Genomic DNA, 16,436 nt, shown 5'->3' on the forward strand with positions numbered 1-16,436 from the left:
ATCAGTATTAAAAATTAATATATATTAAATAAATCGTCTCTCTCTCTCTCTCTCTCTCTCTCTCTCTCTCTCTCTCTCTCTCTCTCTCTCTCTTTCTCTCTCTCTCTCTCCATATATATATATATATATATATTTCCGCTGACAGAGTGGAGAGCTGGCCGGCACTTTTGCGTGTCCCAGCGGGATAGGAATTCCGATTGAATTCGTCCACCGCAGAGAGAGAATTGCAACGTAGTGATTGGTATTAACTAACTGCGGCGCAACACGGGAAGTGCATCGAACGCGGGGTCCGGGCTCAGCAATTTTCAACGACGAGTTATTTCGCTACCGCGGTGATTTTTTACTTCACCGTTCGAGGCTGTCCTCGAGGAAATCCGCGATATCTTCCCTTCGCAATCGCTACGACGCGATCTCTCTCAGTATCATTATTATATTATACGCTTCTCTTCATTATATTACACTCTACATGTTGTTACAAGCGTTAGTAATTCAAGAGACAATCAACGTAATAAAACAAGTATCGACTAATAAGAACCAAAGCACATAATTGTTTTATTATAGTATATTATCATCTTTTTATCTTTTTTGCATTTAGAGTTATGTACACGTATATCAAGGGCATATTCATTTTTAAAAAATCAAAAACATTATCTCTTTTTTTTTTTTATGTACAATAATGACAGTATAAGAGAGCGTGAGCTTTTTAAATTCTATATTATATATAATATTCTATAATATTCTATATTCGTAATATCTTTCTTTTAAATGCAATAGTGATATCTTTAATAAAAGCGCAAACTTATGGTCGTATGAGTATTGAAAGAACTGACCTTTCCACTTGTCGATTCGACAACACTAAACTCCGATGCACGGGTCGGAAAGCAATTGTGCGCCGATGCATTGAAGACGCATGCAGCAGAGACGCACTCGTGGGTAATGCACCGGAAAGAATTGCAGCGGCATGTTGGCGCGATGTTTCAAAAAGTTACGATATACATACGAATGAGAACTGCCGTCTGCGTACATTGTATATGTAACGCGAAATGTTTTGTGTTTCTTCCATGCCGTTTATTAAGTGCGTGACTTACGATCGCTATTCGTATATATACGCATTACAATCGCGAGAGCCTATGTATGTGTTAATCATTCCTCCAAATTGTCCGAATACGAGCTCATGGGTGTATGAGACTCTTGGTTTTTTTTTTAAACAACTCCTATTGACGATGCACATAAACGAAGGCGCAAAGTATTCGAATCGCGATAATTTCGCGATTACATAGAAGTTATAAAGCATACAAAAAAAAAAAAAAAAAAAAAAGAAATACAATGTCCGACACAGTTTTGACATGTGTGCACGCCTAGCGTTATCGTTTCACGAATAGAGGCATAAATTTCCAATAAAACGCGATAACAGTCCGGAATAAATTGAAGCACCGATGAAAGCGCGAACGTAAAAAGAGGGTGACCTGAATTTTTGTTATACCCTGTTATAATTCTCGCGTGACGACGCAGCGCTATATTACACCTGTAAAACAACCTGATCCGCGATCGTAAAACTGCTTATACCATCGCGCCGGAAAACCTCGGGCAAGCAGAAAATTTCTGCTACCAGTGCGAAGAGACGCTGCAAGGTCAACGCACGCACGGTCGAATATCTAATTACGCTAATGCGATCGTAACCGAAACCCAACTGTATGGAATATCAATAAGAGAGAGAAGAGTACAAATATTTTCTCCCCGATATTTACTACGCACATCGAGGGAAATTACTCCGTCATGTTTCACTGTTTCGTCGCGATGGATGATTCCTGACAGTGCGATCGTTTTCAAAGATTTTCGATTAATAATATTTATACGTATGCTAATCGATATCGCACGCGTATTAAAAGAATCACTCGCCGTTCGTTAAATCAATTTTATATTAGCGCACGAATTAATTATTAGTGCAAATGTTCGAATGTTAATCGCTCTGTTTTAATGCCAAAGGAATTGTCTCTGATGTTAATAAAATGTTTTCAGGGCTATCGCATAATATTTATCCTTCCACGAAGACAATTTTTCTCACTATTATAGTGTGAAAAAACGGCTATTTATTAATTATCTTTCTTACCCCAGTATACATATGTGTCTATTCGCTATTCGCATGGAATATTAATTAATAAATTATTCCACGTAATAATTCTTTAAACAATGTATACATTTTAATATAAAATTTAATTAATGTAATTAATAGAGTATTCTTCATTGTATTACATTGATCACTTTTAAATTGTATATAATTTTATTTTTAAAAGTAATTTAAGATGAAACAAAAAGCTGATTTTGTACATCTTTCGTCGACAGTTGGATTATTTGCAGAAATCTCTATTTTCAAAGGTGCGGAATTTCTTCATTGTAGAATAGGTCAACCTTTCAGGATTCTAGCAAGGGAAGATACATCAGCGGCGTTTACCGGCCTCGTCGAAGTCACGAAAAAAGGTGAACGTCCTCGAGTTCCATCCGAACCATCCCGTCACTTCGTTTACTCCCCACCATGGTCGACGACGAAGCCGGCGACGACGACAGGTCCCTCTTTCTCTTTCTCTCTCTCTCTCTCTCTCTCTCTCTCTCTCTCTCTCTCTCTCTCTCTCTCTCTTTCTTCCTCTCTCCTTGTCCGGGGCTATATTGCCATACACACACACAACTCGTTTCAAAACCAGATCCCTTCTTAACAAGTACTACCGTAGCTGTGAACCTTCTCAGGAAAGTCGAGAAACTCTAGAAAGCCTCGTCGACGACGTTCGAAACGTCTCAGACACTCGCGCTTGATCGTGAAACGACGACGATATCGAATAACACTATACGATTTGCTTATTTTGAAAAATTACACGCATTAATATAAATCATTTAAGTCTGTCAAACTCATTATAATGGAATGCTTTGAATTATTCTTCTTTCCAGAAATCGCAAAATTAAATTTTAAAGCATATAGAGTACAATCGACTTTATGAAATATTCGAATTCTGGACGCACGTGCGGCTACAATTTATTTCGGTTATTAATTTTAACATTTCAATAAAGAATATTAAATCTAAGAGTGGGAAACGTGCCATTAACATTTATTTAATTCTGTCCGATATTGTTTTCGTTGATCACACAATCTCTCGAAGTGTGTACATAAGGACAAATTGTATCTGAATGGGACGAGTGTCTTTGCTTCGTAAACGAGAAATTGGCGCTTAGTAAACTGTATTTATGCCCGTTCTCAGGAATTCGTACATGTTCTCACGTACGTCTCAAAATTATTTACATATTCCGTTTCCACTTGACTTTCAGGCAGACGGACAATAATTGATCCGTCGCCGACGTTCTGTTCGTGGATCAACAGGTAGTTCTCGCACATCGAGCTAAAAACTTTCATATATATATAAATATTTGGCTGCTTGTTCTCTCAATGTAATCGCCACTAAAGTTTACAAACTTTATTCACTCACGAAATAATTCAGTGTATTATAATAAACAGGATAATATCCTCGAGATAAAACAAGATATAGGAACCATTCTCTATTTTGTAAATATACGTTACAAATACGTTATAAATAGACGGCGTTTTATTACACAATTGCGTTAAATAAATTTGATATTTGAAATATCGCCCGACGAATTTATTGCTTTCTGCCTCTGTGCCCAAGAATGGAGCAATCAACAACGATAATTCGAATCGAATGCAAAGAGGACCATTTCCTTCTGTATACCTGTACTGGCCTCGAGATATATCACTACATCGATTAGTATTCGAATCTGAGAGACCAATAAAGCCAACGAATGGCTATTGGATACAATACTTTCGATAGAATCAAAAGGCTTAATCAGCGGAGCCAATCTGGATTATTATTGTCGCTGATTATAATATAAGAAGGCAGAAAGTAAATTAATTAAAAATTTTAATAATTCTAAATACTATTATTAATTGTGGGAATGTGTAGACTGCTATAAATTTTTCAAATTTGAATTTAAGATTTATAATAATTTCTAAGTATTTATAAAACATCTTTGCGATTACCTTGAGCTTGAAAGCAACCATTGAATCAACATTATCTCATTCGATTTCGAATACGTTTCTAATCTTGAGCACACACAAATATACGATAATTCATGAAAATTTGAAACACGTATGTAAAAATTTGTAAGTTTGAAATCGTTTGTACATTTATAAACTTTGAGTTCTGAAAGTGCTTTTATAATAGCAACAATTAATTAACTTATCAGTGATTAACTATTCAGATCAACAGTTCATTATACAGTGTTACATGTCAAGGGCGTAAATTAATTGACTTCTATCGTTTGCAATAATGCTTGATGTTTCGATCAATTCTTTCTTATTTGTTCCACTCTTTATCCTCATCAGATATACCAACTTTTTGCGTAAAGTAAATTTGACGTAAGCGATGAACTTTGCTCGATTCCCAATCATCTGAGTCATACGTTCTGAGAAACTCGTTAGCATTAACTTATGTAACATTTGTTGTACTATTATTCGTTAAACGCAATGCCAACAAATCTTAACTAAATCGTAAAAGCTTAACTAAAACGTAAACTTCCAATAAAAAGATATTCTTCTTTTTACTTTTTTTCTCATATAAGAAAAAAATAAGAGAGAGAGAGGGAAGAAGAATATCTTTATAAAAGTTCAATATTGTAGCCTCCAAGAATCCTCTGCTCCAAGCAAATTGATCGCAGTCTACGACATTGAAATTAATAGGATAACACGAGACAAAACGCGAGCAAAATTTAATTAATTCGCGTCATTAAAAGTAACAGTACTCTATCAACTTGTCGTCATGGTCAGTGAAGAGATAAAAGTGAGATAATCGGTATATCGCAAGAGACTGCGTTGTTATCAATTCAGGTCAGACGAAGGCGAGTAGTAGATTTATAGACGATTTCGAAAAAGAAGGGCGGCGCGACATGGCGAAAGAGAATTGCATGGCGAAAGAAGATGGAGAAACAACGTGCAATGGCGGACGCGCGCAATTGATAAGAGCTTATCACGCGGCGAGCGTAACTATTCAGCACGACTGACTTGCAGGGGCCACCGTTTCACTTTATCGCCGTCGTATACCTGTGGACGTGTAATCACACGCGTGTGTTTAACGCGCCTGATAAATGCGCGTGCACGGACTCCAAGAATCTTGAAAAAAGTCCAGGGGGACCTAGCCGACCACTTGCGTCACCGATTATGCGAGAAACTCGGCGGGACGAGTGTGTTAGATTTAGGGTAAGACGGACCTGCTAAGAGTCGTTGTTGAAACCTAATGACGAATTTATACGAAGCCAGGGAGCTAAATCAAACATAAGGTGCAAATGAGTTACTTGTTATTCTTGACACAAGCGTCTAAGAAGCCGTGAAAACAAGAGGTAGAGATTCTAATCTTTCCAAATTTTTACTCGTTAGAGTTTAGAATTTTTATGCCTTTTTTGACATGACAATCTCGAAAATTTAAAAATGCTTGTTAATATTCATCGCATAATTTTTATGAAAATTAATTTAATTTTATTAAAAAAATTCATAAAAAGGATTATTAATTTTATAATTTTATGCGACGGTTTTATTCTTAATTTTATAATTTTAAATTAATTTTAAATTTATTATAATTAATTTAATTTTACAGAAAGGAATTTTATATAAATCAATTAACTTTTATAAAAAGGAGTTTCAAGGATAAGGTGTGTCGCAGTACGAGTCGAATTCAGCGTACAGTCGGGAACCTGCTTAAAGCCAACAGGAAAGCAGAGAGGAGTGTCACCGCCTTAAATAACATACGACGGTATCGGCGAGACCTACATAGATGAAATCGAGAACCGTCAGTGCAGTAGAATGCAACTGCACACCCGAGAGCTCGTAGCACCCTTGCAACATAGGAATGTCAACGATCCGGAAAAGATTCCTGGCCGTTAGGCTAACTTACTGGATTAACAAGACCGAGATAATGACCTCCAAGTGCGAAAGAAAAAAAATCCAAGAACTTTCAATCTCTCTAATTGCACTATTTTTCTTAATATTATCCGTAGCATAACTCTGTATTTGTATACGTTGTATTGTATATTTTTATATTTATATTTGTATATTTTATATTTCTATACGTAAAATTTGGAAAACGTAAATATCTATAGGAAACTTACAGACTTTTATCAGAAGAAAATAGCTGCGTGAAGTGATCTACTATCTACAATCTTGTTTTTCTTGTTTTTATCTTTTTCTTTTGGTAGTGGTTTCACTTTGGCTAATAACGATAGAAAGACTAAAATTCTTTTGATATGATTAAGTTTTCAAGATAAAAATAAAAGCATTGTTAAAAGCACCTTTGTTCGAATCATTGATCGAGAATAGACGAGATTGATAGATTATTCTGAATCGATATCGTTGCTTGATATATATTAACAAGAATAAAATATTTTCCAAATAATAATTATTATTTAAAAAAAAAGAGATTTTATATATTTTACTTTCAAATAATAAAAAAGACGGCGTCTGATATTTCAGATCCAACATTATACTTCAAAAATTTAGGTTCCTTACAAAACTCTTTGAAATTTCTGCATAAATACGAGTTTTCATCAGCGTAATTTATTCATCCTTGAATAAATATTATAGCGCAAATATTATCTGCGATTTGTCGTTGAAATCTCACCATGATGTCGACCAATCGCTGATAATGAGACGGATAAGCGAGCATCTGTCGTTTGAGACGAAAACAGCTCTGGCACGAAACGAATGTGCGATTGCAATCGTGCTGAATTATTCAAGGTCAGCAGAATTTCTTTCTCGTTATATCGTGATTTGCGATGCAATTGTTACGTTATACTTTGTATACTTTTGACGGAAAAATTTTATTATTATTTTTTCCACAAAAATTCTCTTTTATCCGTTGCGGCAAGATCACGCGACAGATTGCACGCGCGAATTTTCGTTGAGTTTATTCACAAATCACAAGCGTCAACGATAGTAACAATAACAGTTTCATGCCAGTAACTACAACAAGATTGACAACCCTTTGCATCCAACTGACTGAGCGGTGACAGCTTGTGACAGTTATAATATAGCGGTCGAATATGAAGTGATAACTGCGAGATAATTTATCTACACAACGTTTATTAAAATCGTTCGGGAATCTTTTCGTGGATCATTTTATTTTGCTTTTTCAGCGTTTTCTTGTGCGAAGTAACATCAATATGCATTCTCGAAGGACGCATTTAATTGAGTGTGACAAACCTTACCAAATTGCATTTCTTATCCAAGAATCGCGCATATGACGCAATTGTTTATGAAGATAAGTGTTGTTATAATCCCGCATGATATTAAATCTGCCATATTTTTACATATTCTCACGTTATCTACAAACATGTGGGTGATTCAAAGGAAATGACGAATCAAAGGAAAGGATGACTTACGACATTTCGTTGGCGATAGTTGAATCAGAAATATATAATACTGTCTTACAATGCGAAAAATAATTCAAGTATTAGACAATTTATTTTTATATTAATAAATTTACTATTATTTAATAAAGATTTTTTTCCTTCTCGACCAAATCTTACTACAATCTTTTAAATATTTATTTTCATGATTACTCTATGCATTGTATTATATTATTCAATTATCTAATCGAAATGCGTTAATTAGTGTCCTTGAAATTTCATTAAATTCAATGATTTCACGGAGAATGCGTTTCCTTTTAACTTTTTACCCGTAGTTCACGATGCATAGCATCACGTGTGCGTTACAGAGAGAGAATAGTTTTGTGCGCAAGCGTGCACGGAAGAAAAGTTTACGGTTACGCATGTACAAAGGTGGAATCCCGCAGCTAACGGTGTTTTGCGAACAGACGATACGCCAGAAACGGTAAGAATTTAACAATATCCTGTGCGGATCGAAAAGTTTTTATTTTTTACCGGTAATCACAGTCTGAATCGATCGATACATTCGAGGAATTCAGACGAGCGCGTCGCATACAATTATGCGCATTTAATTTTTTTTTTTCTTTAACAGAGAGAATAAATTTTTTTACATTCTACCTATAAAATCGGTAAGTGTTAGTCATAAATTCAACGACGCGAGTCTAAAATATTTTCGGCTGTTTTCGAATCAACGCGATAAAATAAAAATAAAATAAATCAATGAATAAAATAGAAAGGAAAAAAAAAAAAAAAAAACGATTTCTCTCGCATCGAGACGGAGAAGCGCGGGGAAAAGTTTTCCAGAAAATCACTCGGGACTTTCACGTCTCGGGGCATCTCTATCCGAAGAAATTGTTCCGAACGTCGAAAGGTCACGCTATAGCGAACTCGTCGCGAATTCTTCCGAATGTCTTCCTTTTCTAACGCGGTTTGAATCGCGGCGTAACGAAGAAGCGAAGCGTGCAAGTAAACGGGAAGTCGGGAAAAACAATAATTATTTTCGTGCCACGGTCGTACGGAATCGTGCCGCGCTTGGCGATAAGGAAATGTGCCGCTAGAAAATGAGCGATCGCCGAGTAATTGACGTTTTTTTTTTTTTTCTTTCAAGTACGTTCGTTTTGACGACGATGTCACGAATCGAGGAAAGAACCGAGGAAGTTCCGCTCGCTTAGGCGGAAAGCTCGTCTGACGGAATTCTATTTCGGCGTCTGTTTGTTTGAGATAGAAAGTTGCCTGGTAGAGATCGAATCTTTGAGTCGAACGAGACGAGAGACCGGTTGCTAATTCAATAATATGCTTTCTATTTAAGTGATACGAGTCGACACAACTCGACCTCTATGATCGGTTCGGGCAAACTTTTTTTTAATTTAATTATTAATTAATTTGTAGAATGATCACAATAAAATTTCCAACAATATTATATTAATAAATATATATAATACACACGTATATAATAGAAATATTATTGTGTCATTAAATGAAAAGCATCCGATGTGTTGTCATTTCCGAGAGGATTTCCGAGATATGCTTGCTGTGTGTATCCTGTGTGTACAGAGTTATCGGATTATAAAATTCATGTGATTCCTCTGTATCGTATTATTTCCTACCTTCGTAGTTTGGAGATAAAATCCTTGAGAAAACTCTTTATCTTTCTTTGTAAAAAAAAAAAAAAAAAAAAAGGAATTACGATTGTGCGAGAATATATTTAAAAAAATCAACGACGTGTAAAATATATTTTTATTTTAACTTCAGAAAATCTTTAAAAAATATAATAAATTCAAGTTGACTTTACATTTTTATTTAATGCTTCTCAATTCTCAGCATTAGAATATTTGAATGTGCGCTCTCATTCCCTAGTTATTCGCTTTTATATAATATTTACCATATGCAGAAGAAACAGTGTCACAATATTGCTCTATCACTATTGTCTTCGGTCTTCCATTCTTTGTGGCTATGTTTCCGGTTGGGATCTCGACATATTCACACTTCCGGTTTTGAATTAGAAGGCAGCCAACCACGACTTTTCTCAGAGAGGTATTGCTATGGAGATTATTATGAATGTTCTACTATAATACTATACTATGACTATCTTTATCTCTTCATCCTAATTAGATTAGATATGTAATCTGCCATACGTCTTTGCCCGATAAATGAATGATTATGAAACTTCTCCAAAAATAGTTTTACTTAAGAATTTTGTGTTACTATGTTAAAATAATCATTTACTTTTCTATCAAAACTCTATTAATTTCTTTAACTAATTAATGTTTTATTAAGTCTATTAACTATTAGCAAACTGATTACTTCCTGTTCGATACTTCTGAGTTAACTCAAAATGGGAAAATTTAATATCATGAGAAAATAATAGCATGAGATCGATAAAACGATCGTGGAATCAAGATACAATTATCTCGGGGTATCTTCTGTCCGTTTATTTCAACCAACAATTTGTCGTCGACCATTTTCGTACATCAAAGATGATCAATATTTTCCTTATTCTAAGAAAACTAACTTTGTTTTAACACGTTCATTGTGTTTTCAGACAGATTGAAATAAAAACTTTCTCACCAGAAGGTCTTTTGTTATTCAATCTTTACATTAATGACATGCTGAGCAAACAATTGTCAGACATTAATTTCGTGTAATTCACGAATAAAAAGCGAGAATTCACTGCAAGATTTCACTTTTATCTGGAATATTAGTTCTTCCGAAGGAAAATTTTTCAATCAGAGCATGACGATTGTCTCTTCAAAATGCAGGCTTTCGCAATGTTTGTTAATTTATTTGCAATATTGTACATTTTATTATGTAAGATTTTTTTACATCCTTTTTTATTTTTCATTATATATACATTTTATTGATAGCGGTTAATTAATATTTGTTAATGTCGAGTTTTCTTTTTAAATAAATTAAATGTTGCTACTGGAAAAATATTTAGTTAAATACTACGCTCGAATTTGTAACGCGAGGACTACTATCAACACACTTGCGTCAGTGGCACCTGCGCAAGCACGACAAACGAGTGAGGAAAATTGCTTTATATCGCCCACGATAAAAACGCGACGTGTATAGAGCCTAGACACAATTACGGGCGCCACGGCAAGGTTGCCATATTTGCCCTACATTTCCGATAAAATGAAAGCAAAATTTCCTTAAGCATCAAATTTTATCCATTTACGCGATTATTAGATTAGCATTAAATATGAATTTTATAACCAAGTGAATATAAATATGAGCGGATTAAAATCGCGAATTAAAACAGAGTGAGAATTCAATAAGTTTTTCGTATAACCAAAAAAAAAAAAAAAAAAAAAGTTAAAAATAGAAAAAAATACACACAAACTTTCCAAGAGCAATGCAACGCGGCATACGTTGTCAAGATAATAATGCTTATCGGTACAAGTGGTTTTAACATAACAAGACAGATAGCAAATTAATTGCAGCTGTGTTTCTTCTGTAATAAAAAGGTAAGAAAAAAAAGTCAGTCGCAAAAGTGTCGACCTGCCCAATCCTTCCGCGGTGAGAAAATAAAAATATATTCTCTGTGTGTACAAATCGATTTCTCTCTCTCTCTCTCTCTCTCTCTCTCTTTCTCTCTCTCTCGGCTGATTGTGAACGAATCCGTATTAATTGTTCGATGCATCGCGAATACTCGCGAATACGTTTCCTCGCGCTGTTGTTTTATCGCTCACTTGATCCCGCGGCAAAAACAGTTGTCATGCCGGCAAATCGTAATTTTTAACGAGAGACGAAAGCCGGCTAAGCGGGAAATCGATATTTTTGCCGGCGACAATTTAATCCGTAATTGAAATATTCATTACCAGCAGGTTTTACGATGACAATTTAAATTCTCCTTGAAACAAACTTTTCTTGCTTTTTACGTGTAATTAATAATCTGCTCATCGTTTTTATATTTAGATTGGAGCTGAGATTTTCTTCAACGAACACACGTTTGGCTTAAACGATTTTATTAGCTGTACGTATTTGGCTTCGCTCGCGATGGCTGTCCGGTTGCTAAAGGGGACTGACCCTCCAAATATGATGAGACAGCATTGACATGTACTGATTCACCTTTCAATTTCTTTTGTAATATTCACAGCTAGACTATCGTATCGATACGTATTAATAACTTTTTATTATGCTAAAATACAGCTTGAAAATTCGAGCAAAACATCAATTTTAATGACTTTTTGTGTACATATAAATAAATAATATAATTCTTTTAATCTTTAGTGTCTAGGTCGAATTTTATGCCGCAGACGCAAATGAGTAATGGAGAAAAAAAGAAAACAGGTTAAAAAGTTGATTGAAAAATAAATGTGAGCATATGTTTGAATTGCATATTATTATTGATTCGCGTGTGCCTTTTTTCAAACAATTCTCAAGTTACGTAAGCTACATTTCGTAGATAATAAAGAGTATGCGTATCGATGCGTTAAAGAGATAAAAAACAAACACGCGCGCGTGCGCTCCGTTATTAAATATATATCAAAATATTATAATTGCTGACTCAGTTTATAAAAGCGAAGGATTATAATGAATATATCCGATAAATCAAGCGGATGACCGATAAATTGTAATTAGTAAACAGATGCAATTATCTGCTTAACGAGAGAATATACACGAAACTGTAAAATTATTCTGAATATTACAGATTTACAAAAAAAAATTTTTCGTTAAACTTTTATCAGCATCTTACTGTGTGTGCTTAATTTGTAATCTACTACATTCGGCGTATTTTATCACGTCTGCTGACAATGAGAGAAACAATTTTATCACGGAAATATTACACATTAATACAATTACATAATAGGTCTGAGAATTTTACGCGAAATAATTCTGCAAGATGCATTAAATTCAAAAATATATTCCTACAGGTTTAGCATATCGAGAGCTAAAATATGCGGGCAAACCATCGATCGGTTTTTGGTATCCACGAAGAACGATGGCGATATTTGTACAAGTGTGTAAAGTGGCACACTAATAATACTTTACTGCCCAAATACAATACCCTTCCCCGTCGCGGTATTACATGTCACGACAAGTGCCGTGAAATTTTGTCGAGCAGCGGTAATCCTACCGTCATGTTTGCGGACGACAACTGAGCTGCGACGATATGCATGTGACGTTCGAATGTGCATCGTGAAAAATAATAATTGTTTCACGTTGTTGGATGCGCAAGTCCTCGATACAGCAGATAATCGAGCCGATAAATTAATTTCAGAGACGATCCTATTTACCGCAAACGACGATTGGACGTTAGTCTTCAATGAGATCGAACATGTGCATCTTGCGCTCCGGCCTTCCAGGAAATAATAAAAATACCGAGAATTTTCTTCGAGAACCTGAGGAATTACTATCTGCGAACATGCGAAGCGACGGGCGGGCGATAAGAGAAACAATAACTAATAATATATAAGTATATACACATCCGACGTGCAGAATTTAACCGCACGTATTAATGTTTATTATCGACGTGAAACATAGATTCGCTCGCGAGAGACATGATTAACGTTTCTAGAAACCCGGCGTAATTCCGTTAATGAGAAAGTGATTTATTTTTATTTGTTCATCATCGGTTTGATATTCCCGCAGAAAATTCTGACGCGAGAGAGGGTCAAGGGAATCGCGCTCCTCGTGTCCCATTTTGCGCGTCGATCGACGATAAGAAATTACACGTCGCGAGATAATAAAAGGCGCATATGCGTAACCATTGTTATCGTTGCGAATGTACGTAATAATGATGAACGATGAAAAATGGTCTCCGTTGCGTTCGATAGATGGTAGAAACGGATGTGAGAAACGCGATGAATAGACAGGGGTGTCTACTGACGGAAGAATTATCGATGTTATGAAACGTTGCGACGTTTATCCTATCCGACGTCGTGCTATCATGTAAATTTGTTCACTTATTTCCTTGAGCTTAATTAACACAAAGGCGATGATGAATGGTAGTATGCAAGCTGCATATGTGGATATGCGACATTTGTATAGCCTGTATCGCTTTCTCCGGTTCGGAGAGATATTAATTTTTTTAATTAAAAAAAAAATAAAGTTTGATTGAAGAAAAGTACGATTAAAAATTTGTGCGATTTTAGATTGGAGCTAACTTTCATAAAATTTTACACACACACACACACACACACACACACATACACTTTTCTGGTTAAACGCAATCATGACTTACTAAATTTTACAACAAAATTTGCTCAGTTATTCGTTCGAGTGCTAAAAACTCGCAAATAAATTTACAAATAAATGGCATATCAATGTTAAGAATCGTAATTGTTATCTACGAGAAACATATAAGAAGTGGAAATGTATTTTTCAATGACATTCAACCAATAAATTTGATAAATATAACATAACATATATGTAAGTGTTTCGCATAAAAGACGTTTACAAATTTCTAAAAATATAGCATTGTAAAATGAAAATGTAAAATCTCCTTTATAAACTCTGACTTTATATCTCAATCCCAAGTACGTGGGTAACATTACAAATAACGGTATTCGTTAGTAATATTGTGACAGCATTGTATTGCAGGTTGGTGTCGAGACCATACTATCTCTCTATATCTGACACAAATATTCGAATAACGCGGAGGATTGTGACTCTGAAAAGAACGTAGGCGTCCTTACAATTCCAACAGTTTCAGCTTCCTTTCGTTCGCCATCTCGTAGACGAGTACTTTCTCGAGAATATCTATACGCGCTGCGATATAAGAAGCAAGCCATTTGCAATTGCAAGCTTGAAATTGCGGAGACGTATATATGTTAGCGAGCGGTAATAAAATAGAATTTCGTGAAACTGTATACATAAGTATTCTTCGTCGTACGAGATTTCCAACATTTCTCTGGAATTTTTCAACTAATCTCGTTGCGGTCTCTTATGGAAAGAATCAGTTTGTATGCACACTCACCGGGTCAGAGAGATAGGACTCCCATAATTCCTTGAGGTCACCCGGTCCTACGTCGAAGAATGCCATGATATTTCGTTTCCTTTAGCTTTGCAGATAATATAAGCGTCGTCGGTCAGAGAAACATGATATCCATCCATGAAGGACGAAGGACAAAATTAAAGGACGGACATGTTGTCGCCACGGAAATTCAGCATCCTTCGATAATGTCACAAACTTGTAGATATCTGAAAGCAAAGAGATTGTCCCACAATTTCATCAACTGATATATTTCATCGGATATCATTAATTATCTCTTTTATTCATTAAAGCGACGTAACGTGAGATCCGCAATTACGCAGCGTGCTATTTAATTGCATTAAACGAGATCTCGAGATCCGCGTGAGTCTCTCTCTCTCTTGGATCTCTTAAGATTAAAATAGGGATCTCGCTATTTGCAGAAAATAGGAGACAATAAATTATGTGTCACATTAGTAACCTAATTAAAATGGGATTAAAGAAAAAACGAGAGATAAGGGGGAAATGTGGCATTAATTTTTAAATATATATATATATATATATATAATAATTGAAATAGAGAGAGAAAGAGAGATTTGTGAGAGGGGATAAAATAAAGAATATCTATAGTATCTCGCTGGATAAACAAGAAGAGGTTTATGTAAGTATCACTGAAAGATCCAACCGGATGTCAGATGCTGATCAGCAAAAAGAATATAAGATAAGAAGCGTGCAACTTATAGATTATTAACATATGCACATACACGCTTTCGTGACCTCAGCACCGTATGGTATCGCGCGTATAGCTTATTATCTGCCGCGGCCGGTTTCGCGTTTAATGCCTTTTGTCCTATATTACGGGATGATGCATAGCTGCATTGCAGATTGCGGCGCGTTCTAACGAGTTCAATGGACCTATCTTCATGTGAGCTAAGTATGCTATATATTTGTGAGAAAACAAAGAGAAGATGCTCCCGATTGTCACGTAATAATATATAAATGAGCGTATAAAATTGGGTTAAAAAAGTAGCGGAAAAAAATGTTTAATTATGTGTTAAGTTATAATTTTAAACTGTATTTTATTATTTTATTTTATATTTTTATTTTATTAATTTTTTTAACTTTAATAATTTTAATAACGTTTTGTATTATAGTGCCTTTTCATTTCTATTTTTATATATCTGTTTGTCTCTTTCTCTCTCTCTCTCTCTCTCTCTCTCTCTCTCTCTCTCTCTCTCTCTCTCTCTCTCTCTCTCTCTCTCTTCCTTTCTCTCTTTTATAATTCCATATAATTTTTCCAATCGTATCAATAAACTATTATATTTATAAATTAAATTTACTAAATCTTTTTGTACTTAGATTAAAGAGGTAATGTTAAGAATCTTTAGATGAGAAATATGTCAATTGAAATTTATTTTGAAGTATGATGCGTGAAAAGTTGAATTGAATTACTTCTCACATATGTATAACAAGCATAAATGATCAGAAATCACGAATCGAGAAGATTTATTAAAGTATGTCGAGAATTTTAATCAGCTTTATTTGTCGAAAAAGGAAATTACGTAGTGTGCCATATGTGGCGTAAATACCCTTTTCTAATCTGAAACCTAGTCTCTCTTTTAACCGCAGTTAGATCTTTGTACGTGCAAGATAATGTTTTCTCATAAAAAGATTCATGCATAAGTAATTTTTACACCAGCGAGGCTTGCGCTGAGAATTGACTGACTTAGAATACAATAAGCCTGCCAAACCCATCGATCGCGATCAATCGTGTCGATCATTTAGATTATATAATCTAAATGAGAATTCTGTTCATTATATATGTAATATATAAAATTTAAATAATTTTTTTTATATGATTATTTTTTTAAGAGTGTTTTTTCTCTTCATTAAATGTAATAAAATTAAAGATAAAATATTATTACATTTAATGAAGAGAGAAAACACTTTTAAAAAAATATTTAAAAATAAATAATTTTGTCATGGACTATATAGTCCATATAGTCCATGACAAAATTAAAGATAAAATTTTATTACATTTAATAAAGAGAGAAAACACTCTTAAAAAAAATAATCATATAAA

General features: G+C 34.6%; 1 protein-coding gene and 1 long non-coding RNA gene across 2 annotated transcripts in view; one reads left to right on the plus strand and one right to left on the minus strand.

Annotated features, from left to right (window-relative positions):
• Positions 1-16,436, minus strand: part of Creba (Cyclic-AMP response element binding protein A) — a 28,401-nt gene that overhangs the window by 9,747 nt on the left and 2,218 nt on the right. Inside the window, exon 2 of the mRNA XM_072891590.1 lies at positions 14,360-14,583. Coding sequence (XP_072747691.1) covers positions 14,360-14,425 — 66 coding nt within the window. The 5' untranslated portion in view covers positions 14,426-14,583. The remainder of the gene's footprint in view (positions 1-14,359; positions 14,584-16,436) is intronic.
• On the plus strand, positions 10,824-11,995 carry LOC140665446 (uncharacterized). Its single transcript, XR_012046613.1, has 3 exons — positions 10,824-10,904; positions 11,356-11,496; positions 11,671-11,995. It is a non-coding gene; the product is annotated as an uncharacterized lncRNA (long non-coding RNA).

The sequence above is a fragment of the Anoplolepis gracilipes genome, chromosome 4, assembly GCF_047496725.1.
Source record: "Anoplolepis gracilipes chromosome 4, ASM4749672v1, whole genome shotgun sequence".
Classification (NCBI taxonomy): domain Eukaryota; kingdom Metazoa; phylum Arthropoda; class Insecta; order Hymenoptera; family Formicidae; genus Anoplolepis; species Anoplolepis gracilipes.